Source organism: Puma concolor, chromosome C1 (assembly GCF_028749965.1).
Source record: "Puma concolor isolate L17-30 chromosome C1, mPumCon1.1.hap2, whole genome shotgun sequence".
Classification (NCBI taxonomy): Eukaryota; Metazoa; Chordata; class Mammalia; order Carnivora; family Felidae; genus Puma; species Puma concolor.
In genome coordinates, this window is record NC_141674.1 from 77,420,723 (window position 1) to 77,435,679 (window position 14,957).

At 34.4% G+C, this 14,957-nt stretch overlaps 1 protein-coding gene across 30 annotated transcripts in view; it reads right to left on the minus strand.

The window, feature by feature from the left end:
• Window positions 1-11,314: 11,314 nt before the first annotated feature.
• Window positions 11,315-14,957, minus strand: part of ZNF644 (zinc finger protein 644) — a 104,923-nt gene continuing 101,280 nt past the window's right edge. For 29 of the 30 annotated variants that reach the window (XM_086717519.1, XM_086717502.1, XM_086717503.1 and 26 more), the window contains 2 exons: window positions 13,826-13,928; window positions 11,315-13,019 (listed from right to left, as the gene is read on the minus strand). In XM_086717519.1, the coding sequence (XP_086573645.1) occupies window positions 12,827-13,019; window positions 13,826-13,928 (296 nt within the window). In that variant the 3' untranslated portion in view covers window positions 11,315-12,826. Of the gene's footprint in view, window positions 13,020-13,825; window positions 13,929-14,957 lie in introns of those variants that run through there. The other variant, XM_086717514.1, reaches the window with a different exon arrangement.

Here is a 14,957-nt window from a genome sequence, read left to right on the forward strand (position 1 = left end):
AAACAACTCATTGGGTAGGCTGATTAGCAGAATGAACATAGTTTTAGAGTCAGTTAGTGTATTGGAAGAGTGAACTGAAAATACAGAAGACAAAAGAGATAAGAAGTGTAAAAGGAAAAAAATAAGACACATGGAAGACAGATTCAGGAGTTCTAAGTTCCACAAGGATACAGCAAAAAGAATTAAAACAAATAAGCAAAGAAATAATAAAAATAAAAATAAAAGTCCCAGGACAGAAAATTGACATAAATCCTCAAATGAGAGGGTCCATAAAGTACTACGCAGGATGAATAAAAAATAAAGACATATCTTGGTAAATAAGTATAAAAGGATAAATATTAAAATTTCCAAATAGAAGGGGAAAAAAAGATTGAAACAGGAATTAGATCAGACTGGGACCAGACTATCCATGATACTGGATGTAAGCGGGCAATGGAATAGTATTTTCAAAAGTCTATGAAAATTCTATCCCTAATCAAACTGGAAATAAATATATCTTCGGATATGTAGACTTGGAGAACTTATCACCTGTAAGCCCTTTCTGAAAAGAGTTCCTTAAGGATATATTCCAGCAAAAGATAAATAATTCCAAGAGGAAGACATGCATATATAAAACCACAGGTGACAAAGAAACTAATACATATTCAAGGGTTAAAATTAAAAGTACTGATTAAAAAAGGATACTAAGGTAGAACTGGCAAATCCATGGAGGTAAAATGCAGATTGGAGGTTGACCAGGATTACAGATGGGGGCACTGGGGAGCAAGCAACTGTTTACTGTGTACAGGGTTTCCTTTTGGGGTAATGAAAATATTTTGGAACTAAGGAGAGATGATTGTTACACAACACCGTGAATACACTAAATTGTTTACTTCAAAATAGTTGTTTTTAGAGGCACCTGGGTGGCTGAATCGGTTAAGTATCTGACTTGATTTTGGCTCAGGTCATGATCTCACAGTTCGTGGGTTTGGGCCCTGCATGGGGCTCTGTGCTGACAGTGCAGAGCCTGCTTGGGATTTTCTCTCTTTCTCTTTCCCTCTGCCTCTCTTCCACTTGTGCTCCCTCTCTCACTCTCTCAAAAATAAACATTAAAAAAATAAAACAAAATCGTTAATTTTACCTCAATTAAAAAAATTTCCATGAAAACAGTAACAAGTCTACCTTGGAAATGAAACAATTACATACAAGTGTTTTACTTTGGTACACCGTGCTTTATGTATTCTTCACACAGACTATAAAAAGATGTGTACTGAAGAATAGAAATTTAATATAATTAATCAAATTTAATAAATATGGAAGCCAAATTTCAGGGGATCGAAAAAATAGGCTGCTGAATGGGAAATAAAACATGCCAAGGTTCTTGTGGTATTGGAGGGAGAGACGCAGATACTGATGATAGTAGATGCTAATTAAAAATTAAGTTAATAATTGTTAAAAGTTTTCAGGGTGAGGAAATTATGGGAATAGGTGTGATTTTTTATTTTTTTATTTTTATTTTATTTTATTTTATTTATTTATTTTTAACGTTTATTTATTTTTGAGACAGAGAGAGACAGAACATGAACAGGGGAGGAGCAGAGAGAGAGGGAGACACAGAATCCGAAACAGGCTCCAGGCTCCGAGCTGTCAGCACAGAGCCCAACGCGGGGCTCGAACTCACGGACCGTGAGATCATGACCTGAGCCGAAGTCGGACGATTAACCGACCAAGCCACCCAGGCGCCCCTAGGTGTGATTTTTTAAAAGTTATGTATGTATGTATGTATGTATGTATGTATGTATGTATGTATTTGTTTATTGGGGGGCTGGGGAGCAGAGAGAGTAGGAGAGAATCCCAAGCAAGACTCCTTGTCAGCACAGAGCCTCATGTGGGGCTGGAACCCACGAACTATGAGATCATGATCTGAGCTGAAACCAAGACTTGGACGCTTAACCAACTGAGCCACTTAGGTGCCCCAAGGAACAGGTGTGACTTTAACAAATTCCTTTCCTCTACTTTCAATACGACTAAGCTTTTAGCTTTTTATAAGCCAAATGACTGCTGAGACTAAGAGGTAACTGGTGTAAATATAAGTGAGGCATGGGGCTCTCTTAGGGTCCTGAGAGAAAAGGGAACTGATATGGAACTTTCTTTTCCAGGTGGTGAAGCTCAGGGGTGAGGACGAGAGGGTGGTGGATCCTAGAAGGAACTTGACAATCAGAGATATCTGGCCCCAACGTAAGCATATTACATCTTTTTTAAGCCCCAAAGGAACGAAATGGGTAGACTGAATCCTCCCTGCCCTACACACTGAGAGATTACAGAGGCCTGAGAGATATCAGGGATGTCCTTCAGGTACCTCAGCAAGGGACTGTCACTTCACTTTTCACTACTTGGAAGACTATTAACATGTAGGATATCCCAATATCTCAACAAACAGATCTGAATCCAACGAGCTGAAAAAGAAAAATAACTCCTTTAAGGCATTTCAGCAACTAGAGAGGAAATCAGCAAAATAATTAAATACATACTCAGTAAAACAGAAATACTAGAGAAGATGAAAACATGAATGAAAATAAATCATATCATTTGAGATTCAACTGCAGTGCACACACACACATTTCTGAAAGCTTAGTAACATTTTTGAAACAAAATTTTATTTTATTATTGAAATAAAATTTTCAATGAATTGAAGAGGAGGTTGGTCACTGTAAGTGCAAGAAATATTTCAAAGTACAAAGCAAACACATAAATGGAAATCATGAGGGAGAAGATTTGAAAAATAGGTCAAGGAAATACAAAATGCAGATAATAGGAATTCTGAAAGGAGGAAAAAAAAATGGAAAAGATAAAACTATTCAACAGAGAATAGTAAAAAATTTTACCTGAGTTATAGAAAGCCTGAATTCTGCTATGTTCCAGGTTGTACCAATGAGAAAAGCACAAATTTGGGTATACTTGGCAAGTTCCTGAACTCTAAGGATAAAGAGACAATATTATAAACAGAAAGAACAAGTTACTTAAAAGGAAAAAACTCAGACTGGCAATGAAATAGCTGGTCTATGCACCCTGAGACAAATAGCACCTACCACCCTGAAAGGAGAGGACTGTCTTCGAGGATCCTTTGCTCAGTAAACTTATTATTCACCTTTCAGAGCAAAAGTAAAAAAACAAACTAGAAAAGAGACCTCAAGATGGAATAAGAGAAACAGAAACACTGGTTAGCCATGTGAAATTAAATATAAATGGATGAGGATAGAGTCCTCAGTGTTGTGAAAACAGAGAATTTTCTGAAACCTAAGAGAAAGGTAGTAAAATCACTCTAAAGATCTTACAGTAAAGAAAGCTAAGTACAGTTTATTCTAAAGAGGGACAGGGAATTTTTCTCTGCCAGTTACCAGAACCTAGCCTTAAAAAAGACACCCTCCCCCACCCCCACCCGCCGACAAAAAGTGAAACAGAACAGAGATTCCAGATGCAGATTGCAGAATACCTGAAATTTGATATATGACAAAAGTAGTATTCAGTTCTGTTGGACAAAGTACAGAATAATAAATTGGTGTTGGTATAACTGGCTATCCACTCTGGAAGAAGAGAGACACAGACTCCTACACTATAACATAAGCAAAAACAAATTTCAAGTGGATTAAAGATTTAATTAAATTGAAGTCTTAGCCCATTCCACAAAAAGTACCGCAGACTGGGTAGCTTATAAACTAACATTTATTGTTCATGGGTCTGGAGGCTAGAAGTCCAAGATCAGGATGCCAACCAACATGGTCAGATTGGAGTGGGGGGGCCTCTCACACGTCACAGATATTTCACGCTGTGGAAGGGGCTAGAGATCTTTTTGCAAAAGCACTAATCCTGTTCACGAGGGCTCCATCCTCATGACCTAATCAGCCCCAAAGGTCTCACCTACTCACACCATCGCCATTGGACGTTAGGATTTCAAAGTAAGAATTTGGTGGCAGGGGAGAGGAGGGGTACACAAAATAGAGACCATAGCAAAGACTTAATTTGAAAAAAATATATATTCCAAGAAAATCTAGAAAACTACCTGTATTAAAGGAAAGAGAGATTTTTCTTTGTCCTATATGACCTCAATACAAATATATATGTATAAAAAAATGAACAAAGTGGGGCGCCTGGGTAGCTTGGGCAGGTAAGCCTCCTCCTCTTGATTTTGGTTCAGGTCATCTCACAGTGGTGAGAATGAGCCCCAAGTTGGGCTTTGAGCTGGCAGCACAGAATGTGTTTCGGATTCTCTCTCTTCCTCTCTCTCTGCCCCTTCTGGACTTATGTGTTCTCTTTCTCTCAAAATAAATAAGTAAACTTAAAAAAATTAACAAAGAAAACTCAATTCAATAAAAGATAGGAAAGGAAAAGAAACATCAAGAAAGCACAATACATAGAAAGCGTAAGATAATATGGCAAGAATAAGTATAAATATATACATAAGCACAAAAATATGAATGGTTATATTCACCTATTCATCTCAAACTAGGTGTATTAGATAAGAAAATCCAGCTATATGTCATTGACGAGAGGAAAATCTAAAATAAAATGACATTAGAAAGGAGGGGGAAAATGCCTATCAGGTAAATAACAGAAATTAAAAATAGGGCTTTTTTCGTGCTTCTATTGAATCCAAGTAGATTCAGTAGTCATCGTGAACCTTCATATACTTAAGAACAATGACTGGAAACACAGGAAGCAAAAACTGAGGGTGAAGAGAAACAGGCACTGTGGCAACCATACTGGGATGCTAACATATCTTTCAGAGAATATGAAAGGTGAAGTACATATGAGTAAGATATAACTTAAATAGCATCATTTAAATCCTGAATATATATTTATATATATAATTTATGTACATAGCATGTTTAATATATGATTTATATCACAAATATATCTATCTATAAAATTCTGTACCCCAAAACTCAGATTACACAATGTTTTTTCACACTTGAGACATTGCCAACAAGTAACCATGTATCTCAGGCCACACAAAATTTCAACAAATTCCCAAAAGGTAGAAATTGGCTAAAAAGGAAATCAAAGTTGGAATGTAAGGTAATAAACAAACAACGATAGCTCTATATATCTAAATCTATGGGAAATGGTCAAATGTGATATACATGTAAAAACATGTAGTCTTATATGTAGTTATTAGAAAACCAAAAGGCTGAAAATAAGCCTTAAGTTGTGGAAGGTAGAAAAGTAGAGTTGATGAAAAAAATACCAAGTGCAAGTTCCTGAAAAGACTAACAAAAACATAAAACCTTCAGTAAGTTTAAGGAAAAAAGCTAATACAAGCTTGAAGTAAACATTAGTAATGAGGAAATAATAACTTGAAGGGAATAGTATGTACAAATTTTTCCAAAATTTTAGAAAATCTAGGAGAAACACGTACTCTTGTAAGAGAATAAACTAAAATTGGTTCAGAGAGGGGGAAAAAAAATCTAACAACCTACGATTATAAAATAAATAGTGAAAGTAGTCAAAAGATGTGTCTCTCCAAGGCAACAGGCTCCTGAGTTTATGGATGAGGACTACCAAATCTTTAAGAAAGCAAAACTGTCCATGTTATGAAAACTCTTTCAGAGCACAGGTAAATTTAAACTTCCCAAATCATTTTATGAGGTTAACATAATTTGGATACCAAATCCAGAGAGATATAGAAGAAAAGTCCATGATCACTAATAGGCATACATGAAAAAATTCTTTAATGAAATAAAAGCAAATTAAGTTCACAGTATGAAGAATCCATCAAGACTAAGGAAAAATTTAAGGATGGTTCAATGTTTAAAAGTCTATTAATGTTTTTTATTAACATCAACAGATTAAATGAGAAAAAGCACATTCAAATCTCAACAGAGGCTGGAGAAATGTGCTAATATTGAGAGTCTATTTTTTATTTAAAAGAAAATAAAGGGGCACCTGGGTGGCTCAGTTGTTAAAGCATCCAACTTCGGCTCAGGTCATGATTTCACAGTTCATGAATTCGAGCCCAGCGTGGAACTCTGTGCTGACAGCTCAGAGCCTGGAGCTTGCTTTGGATTCTGTGTCTCCCTCTTTCTCTGCCCCTCCCCTGCTCATGCTATCTCTCTCAAAAAAAAAAAAACGTTGAAAAAAAATTTTTAAAGAAAATGAAAAACCCTTATCCAATAAGAAACAAACTCTTTTTAATTCAATAAACTGTGTCTGCAAGTAACTCCCAGCAAATTATATTTAATGATGAAACAAAAGTTTCCATTATATGATCAGGAGCAGGAGAGCAATGCAAGCTATCACCATTAATATTCAATACTGTACTGGAGATTCTTGATAATATAAGAACACAAGAAAAAGACTAGGAATAAGTATTGGAGAGCAAGAGACAAATATCACAATTTGCAGAGGATATGACTGGCTACATAAATTTCAAAAAATTAACCAAAAAAAGTATTAAAATAAGAGAGTTCAGCAATGTGACAGGATATAAATGACTGCTACACAGAGAATCCGTAATTTCCCTTTATATCAGTAACGTTCAACTAAAAATTCTGGGAAAAATCTGTTCACAACAGCAGCAAAACTAAAATACAGAGAAATAAATTTTAAATGTGCAATTCTTCATAAAGAAAACTATAAGACTTACCTGTAAGACATGAAGATAAATGGAAAAACATACCATATCCCTAAAAGAGAAGACTCATATTTCCCATTTTCCACAATTTATAAATTCAGTGAAGTTCTAAAAACAAGATCTCAGAGTTCAAAGAGATTTTGACAAAGTAATCCTAAAATAGATCAGGAAGAGCAAAACACAAGAATACCATATGATTTCTCTCCTATGTGGAATTTAAGAAACAAAACAAATGAGGAAAGGGAAAAATAGAGAGGCAAACCAAGAAACAGACTTTTAACTATAGAGAACAAACTGATGGTTACCAGAGAGAAGGTGGGGGGCGGGGGAGGATGGGTTAAGTAGGTGGTGGGGATTAAGGAAGCACTCCGAGTGTTATATGGAAGTGTTGAAGCACTCTACTGTACATCTGAACCTAATATTACACTGTATGTTAACTAACTAGAATTTAAATAGAAACTAAAAAAAAGAACAACCACAATTTATTTTTAAGAAGAAAAACAAGGGGCACATATCCCATAAAGTATTTAAATAAGCTTTAAAATAATAGCTTATTCACTTAATCATTCAGTGAATATTGACTAGATGCATACTATATAACAGAACTCTTATAGGAAAATAGAACTGAACAAAACATATAAAATCCCCTCTCTCGAAAATTTATGTAAGGACTTTGGATTCTGATAATGGTGGACTACATAATCTCAATAATTTCTCTCACTGTGGTCAAATAAAAAGGTTGGGTTAATAAAAACAAAAACATCATATAAGCAGCAAAGAAATAACAAGATAGTAAAGAATTATCTGGTGAAACTCTTAAGAGAAGACAAGAAACCTTATGGGGTCACCCTGTAATAAAACCTTTTACTTTTGCAGAGGACACAGCATATCTGGAAGAAATAGCTATGAAACTAAGTTGCAATTTCAATGGTCGCAGGGAACTTGTAAAAAAAAAACTACATTCACAGGGTAAAACATGAACTAGGGGTGTATGAACCTTCCCATGATGTAGCTTTTATAGCCTGATTTGGGTCATCTGGTAGACCAGGAAAATATAAATCTTGAATTTGGAATTACAGTGTTACTGGTAGAACCCCTACTCATCTGGCAGAAGTAAATACTATGATACTATGATACCCTACTCTCTGGCAGAGAAAGATACTATGATACTATCCTAGGCTTCAAAATAGTTCTATTAACAGCTTCCAAATATAATATCTAGCATATTGTTAGACGTCTAGGCATGTAAGAAAACAAGATACCATGAACAAGATGCAGGGAAAACATCAGTAAGCTCAGACACGTAATTATTTGGAATTATCAGAAGAATATATAAATAACTATACAGACCATATTCAAAGAAATAACAGCCACATAGGCTACTAGAAACAATAAAAAGTGTATCCAAAAAAAGAACCAATGTAAATTCTAGATCTGAAAAATATTACAACCAAAATTAAGACTTCAGTAAATGGGATTTAGTATACTGTAGCTTAGAAAATTAGTAAACTGGAAGATGGGTCAAAAGAAATTATTTGAAATGTAGCAAACACCAACAGAGAAAACTGAGAAGAAATGGTAAAAAACCTAGAGGACACAGTGAGAAGGATTTAAAACAGATTTGATTGGGAGTTACAAAGGAAAGAGAGAATGAGGCAGAAGAAACAGCTGGTAGACAACAGCTAGGAAATTTCCAAAAGCCCATCAGAGATCCCAAACTTGACAATAATAAAAAAGAAATTCCCATCTAGAAATATGATAGTAAAACTTTAGAAAACTAGAGATAAAATTAAATATGTTAAAAAGGAGCCAGAACTACAGAACAGCTTATTTTAAAAGGAGCAACAGCTAAACTTGCAGGAATAATGAGATGAAACGGTGGCTTGGGACCCCTAAATAGCTTCAGGATGGGTACTGGTCACTGGAAAACCCAAAGCATGATTAAAGGATTGGAACTTTCAGCACCCCTTCTGACCCCGACCCCACCCTGGTCCCACCAACTCCTCCAGGGATGGGGAAAAGAGCTGGAGATTGAGCTAATCATCAGCATCCAATGATTAAAACAACCATACCTATGTAATGAAACTTCTATAATAACTTCTAAGCAATGGAGTTCAAAAAGCCTCCAGGTTGGTGAACACATCAAGATGTTGGGAGGCTGGTGCGCTCAGAGAGGACATGGAAGTTCCATGCCACCCTCTTCCATGCATACCTTGCCCTATGCATCCCTTTCCATTTGTCTGTTTCTGAGTTACATCCTTTAAAATGAACTGGCAAAGTCAAGTATTTTCCTGAGTTCTATAAGGTTCTTCTAGCAAATCACTGAACTTGAACAGGATGTTGCAGGAACCCCAATTTATAGCCAGATTGTGAGAAGTACAAGTGAGCTGATACTTGTGACTGGCATCTGAAGTGTGGGTGTTGTGGGACTGAGCCTAAGGAGTCTGATGCTAACTCTAGGTAGTTAATGTTAGAATTGCATCAAATTCTTGGATACCCAGTTGATGTCTCAAGAATCAGAGAACTGGTTGTTTGTACTAGAAAATGCTCCAGATCTAATATTCAAAGGTTAGTCTACACAATGCACCACTCAAATTTAAAACTGAGAAAACATGGGGTGCCTGTGTGGTTCACTCAGTTAAGGGTCTGACTTGATTTCGGCTCAGGTCATGATTTCACTTTTGGGCCCACGTGGGGCTCTGTGCTGACAGCAGGAGTCTGCTCGGGATTCTATCTCTCGCAAAATAAGTAAATAAATAATAAGTAAATAAACATTTGAAAAAATTTGGAAAACAGTATACATTATATAATACATACAATCACAAGCTCACTGAAACAGTAAGAAAGAAATATAACAAGCTGTAAAAGTAAATGTCTTTGAGTGATTATACCAAGGTTATTTCCCCTTTTTACTGTTGCATTTTCATAATATTTCTAAAATGAGCATATATTACACTTTCTTAGTGAGGGGGAAAAAAAATCAAAGCTATTGTTTTTTGTTTTTTTTTTTAAATTTTTTTTCAACATTTATTTATTTTTGAGACAGAGAGAGACAGAGCATGAACAGGGGAGGGGCAGAGACAGAGGGAGACACAGCATCGGAAACAGGCTGCAGGCTCTGAGCGGTCAGCACAGAGCCCAACGCGGGGCTCGAACTCACGGACCGCGAGGTTGTGACCTGGCTGAAGTCGGACGCTTAACCGACCAAGCCACCCAGGCGCCCCCAAAGCTATTGTTTAGACTAATATGTTTTAACTGTATAGTTCCTGAGAGGTTATATGTATGTCCATAAGAAAAGTCTATCTATTAAATCACTACTGATGGGGCATCTGGGCGGCTTAGTTGGTTGAGAGTCTGACTTTGGCTCAGGTCATGATCTCGCAGTTTATGAGTTCGAGCCCCACACTGGGCTTGCTGCTGTCAGTGCAGAGCCGGCTTCAGATCCTCTGTCCCTCTCTCTCTGCCCCTCCCCCACTTTTACTTTCAAAAATAAACAACACATTTAATAAATAAGTAAATTATTACTGAAAAACTATCATCTCCTTAACCCATAATTAAATACATGAAATCCAAAATAGAGATATTAGCTACACCATGGTTCTAATATAGTCTAAAGAAGCATAGTAGAAGGTACTACTTTTAGAGAAGTTAACTTTTTTGTCTTGATGCTGTTAAATAAACACTTTTAACCAGATTTTTAAAAAAAGAAAGTAAAGCTCTAATACTAAAGAAGCTCAAATATTTTAGGTAACAACAACAACAACAAAAAGAGTTAAAAGAAAATAGGCAATACTCAATATTGAATCAGGCTATACTGTGATACCATAATTTGAGACAATATGAATTTTTTTTCTAGTAGAAGCCAAATGAAAATTATGTCTTAATTTCCTAGTTGTCAAATAACGGATAAACTTGGCTTCCTAAAGAATTTTTCAAATTTTGAAACCCAAATATCTTTACCATGAAAAATATTTTTTGTTTAATTTACTTTTTAGGAATCCCTATAGTTTACTGTTTTTAATTTGAATTACTCTACTTAGATTGAATTCTATGTACATTAAGAAAAAGAAATATTTATTTTAAATATAGCTTAACATAAAAATTATAATCCAGGTTTGCTTATAAAATTTGTGGTCAAACTACTTGTATTCTTACATCTTGACAGTTTGCTTAATAAGATAAAATCAGAGAACTATAAAAATGAGAGCTGAAAGGGACTCAACTCTAGTGATGCTAGTCTTCCCTTGAGGAATCCTCATTTTTTTTAATTTGTGAATTCTGCAGGCTGTGTAATATGTCTTCCAATTTAAAAAATATATTCATTTATAACTATCAATGAAACATGCTCAGTAAGAGTTGTCTCTCAGTAAGAGACAACTGGTATACACAGACTTGGTATATTTTGAGTCAGAAGTAAAGGAATCTGAAATTTTAGCTAGCCTCATCTTTACAGAGAAATACACAGTTTCTATCAGGGATTTCAAAAAACAAAAATAACTTGAAAGTACTTTCCCTCTATCTAGTACCCCAGAGATAAGGAGACCCTTGGTTGAAAATGTTCCACCTAATCCCACTTCCTAATTTCACATATAAGGTATGTGAATAAAATAGCCTGCTCAGTATAAACAATTTAAACAACATAAAACACAACCTCAAGTGGACTATTTCCACCAGTGATAAAAATAAGAAATGCTTCACAATATAGACGTTATAATTTTCTTTAAGTCTTTTTTTATTTAGAGATTTTTCTGGTAAGGAGATATACCATAGGAAAGCAATTCACTGGCAGTGAGGTATGTATATACTCTACCAAAATACTCCTTATTTTAACTGTTTTTAACTTTATTTACATACGAAGAAAATTATCAATGCATATCCTCGTTTCAACTATAGTATTAGCCATACTACATGAAATAAAATGAAATGGTGCTTGCATACAAAAACTGTTATTTGTAAAGGAATCTGATTGCAGGTTAAAAGAACTAATTTGTTTTTGGAAAGAGTTTAAAAGAATCACAATTTATCATGACCAAGACATCTGCACCATATTTTCCATTCCTCACAGCACATTTATTTCAGTAATTCCGTTATGTCGGTTCTTAGCATGAGCATAGTGTTACACGATTTTCGTACATATAGTCACATCCAAAACAAGTTCTAAAATTTAAATTGTAAACATTCTCATCATATGTAGAAATATTTCAATTGGTGTATTAAGTTTTGCTAACTGATCAAATTTGGAATATAAATGAGAAAGCCTATTCTAAATTGTGTAGTGAGCATTGTTCATTAATTACATTTCTACAATGTTAAATAAAGTAAGAGGCAAACCTGTCCTGTAAGCATGTCAAAATTTAAGTAAAACATTAAAAAGAAACAAATCTGTTAACAAAAGGGATGTCTTGCAATAAAGAACATTAGATTTTTTAAATCTATTATGATACAAAAATGTAAAGGGTAAATAGCATCTTTGTTGACAAAGTAGGAGGTAGCATGGATGCACCACTTTATTGTCTGAGAAATGCAACTGGAGTAAAGAATATTTCCTTACCACAAATAATTTCCAGGACTATGTACATATTTCTTTTAGAAATACTTGTTTAAACAAATCTCCCTCCACTTTTTAGTATAAAAAAAACCGTTCCATGTGATTTTAAAAAAACACTTACACATCTAGATAGAATAGTACTCTGCCCTATTTGAGTGAACAGTCTCAAACTATGAAGTACATGATATTTAATGCCCTAAGTTGAGTAAATTTAGTTTAGCAGTTCCTGGTATTATACAAAACACTAAATACATACAAACAAAATATAATATCTTATTTTTCAATGCAAGTCTTGTGGGGAATAAACAGAACTTTGATTCTGGTAACACTGCAGAAAATGTAATTTTCCAGTAAGTCTGTCTTTAAGTTATTCATGTGCAACAGTTTATTAATGACTGCTTACATGTACTGATCTTTCATCGAGTGAACACCATTAACTGACAAAACTTAGTAAACCTTAAAAACACAGCTTCCGTCCTATATAAAATATATAGACTACTTACTGTTTGAAGTACTCAGTTTGCTCTGATGTCACTGTAATTCACTTTTCCCCATATTCCTGCTTTAGTATTTATAAACGGATAATTTAACGTGGCTTTAAAAAAAAAAGACAAAGAATTTCAAATGTACATCCAATTTAAATTTGCTATTTAAAAGGTTTCCTTGTTCTATGAAGCTGCTTCTGCCATTAGTAGAGAAAATGAAGTTTCTGTAATGGAGGCAGGCTTTTTAAGTAGTGACGTGACTTCCACCATGCCAGCTCCAGTCCGTGGAAGATTAGCGTTTACAATGTGTCGTTGTAAGTGCTTAATCCAGTCTTCCTGAACAGACAATGGTCCACGAAAGACTAGGCCACAAAACCTATAGAAGAAGTTGATAACAGTTCTCTTAACATGACCAATTCCCTTTATTTAAAACCAAGTCACATAAAATCCATACACATAAGAGGTAGAGTTTACCATAGCCTGGAGATGCTACCATATACTGGAGCACTTGACAACAGTTTTTAAATACATACAAAGTCAAAATGATTTAATACAATATAAAACTGGCAATTCATAGGTTTAACAGCTATATTACCTCTAGTAATATTTGCAGAGGTGGGAACATTACTATTAAATTAAATTAATTAAAAGGTCTTAATGCCTATACATCTCAATACATTTAAAACAACTATAATTCCAAAATGTACCACTGTTTTCAAAAGACCCTTCCCCAATTCAGAACTCCTTAAACTGCATGAGGATGAGTATAGAAGGAGGTGGGAATGAGTTTGTATAGCTATACTTAGTTAGAAGTATGAGTGGAGAGAAAACGCATTCCCAAGAAGCAGAAACTCAAGACAATTAAGGAGAAAAAAAATCAAACCAAATCAAATTAAACCCAACAAAGCAAATAAATACCACAACAAAAAAAGGCTACTTTCATAAATCAACAGTATCACTGAGACTCTGAGATAAATATAAAAAATTTATTCATCAGTTGTTGAAATATAGTGTATTATGAGAAATACAGTGTATTATTAAGCCTGTCTCCAAAAGTTCATTTAGAACTTGATTGTTGAGAATGCACCTTCTGCCACAAATTAAAAATCCCAAATAAGTCAGCTAACATGTCTCAAAGCAAGTCTGAAGAAACTGAGCAGACTTGGCAAAATAGGCATATACCTGCATCGGAGAATGTAAACCTCGTCAGCACCATGAGGTAACGTTAGCATTTTCTTCTTACTTCCAGATCTTGACCTTGATTTCTTTTGCTTACAGTCTAAGGCTAAAAAAGGGAAGAGAAAGACTTAACGTTTCTTATATATTCCAAAACATAAATACATACTTCTAGAAAGGTCAAGACCATGTAAATCAAGTTAGAAAAAGTCTACATTCTTTTGTGTACCCTGAAGCATGCACTAACTTGCAGTGGGGTCTTTAATTACAGTGATATTACCTGCATACATTCTTCTTGTACTATTTTTTCAAATAATGCTTTATCATATCAAACTAGAACTGAGAAAATGTAACTAAACTTAAAATTACTGAATTGGTCAATTATTACAATAGTAATCTTTCCTCTTATGGCCATAAGTCCATTACTTTAATATCTCATTAATCTTCCTTATTTCCAGGAAAATTATAATCTTTTACTTAATTAAGATCATGATATTAAATTTCCATTTGATTATTATTCCATTAAGTAGGTCTCACATGCTTTGAAAACCTAGTAAAAGATCATCACCAACAAATAAAAAGCTCAATGAGAAATCAATTTTAGGGCAAATACACTTTGAATTCTATTAATAGCAAATAGCTCTTAAAATTATATGCTGGCCCTATACATGAAAGGGCAAAAAAAGCTCAACTCTCAAATTTTAACTCAACCTGTATTGTATGTACAATAATATGTTTAATTTTACTAAGAAATATAAATCCAGATTATCTCACAAAAGTTTACAAATGGACCAGAAATGTAATGCTAACTATTCTTCACATGTTTTTTCAATTTACATTATCTCCTATCTATATTTTTAAAATGTGACTAAAATGGGAAAAAAGATTTTTATATTAAAATCGATCAAAATTGTAGTGCTGTTTTAAAAATTTTTCAATTACTTGACTTCTCCTTCAATCACTTATTCTATAAAATCTAACTTAATAAGGGGAAAAAGGTATTTTTTATAGGGGGAATAGACAGAACATAACATTTTATTGGTCTTTGAATACAACTACACCATTCCTTTGGACAAAGGGATGACAGTATTCCAGGGTGCTGCTGGTCAATTAGCAGGAAGAGAAGGTAAGAGTTATC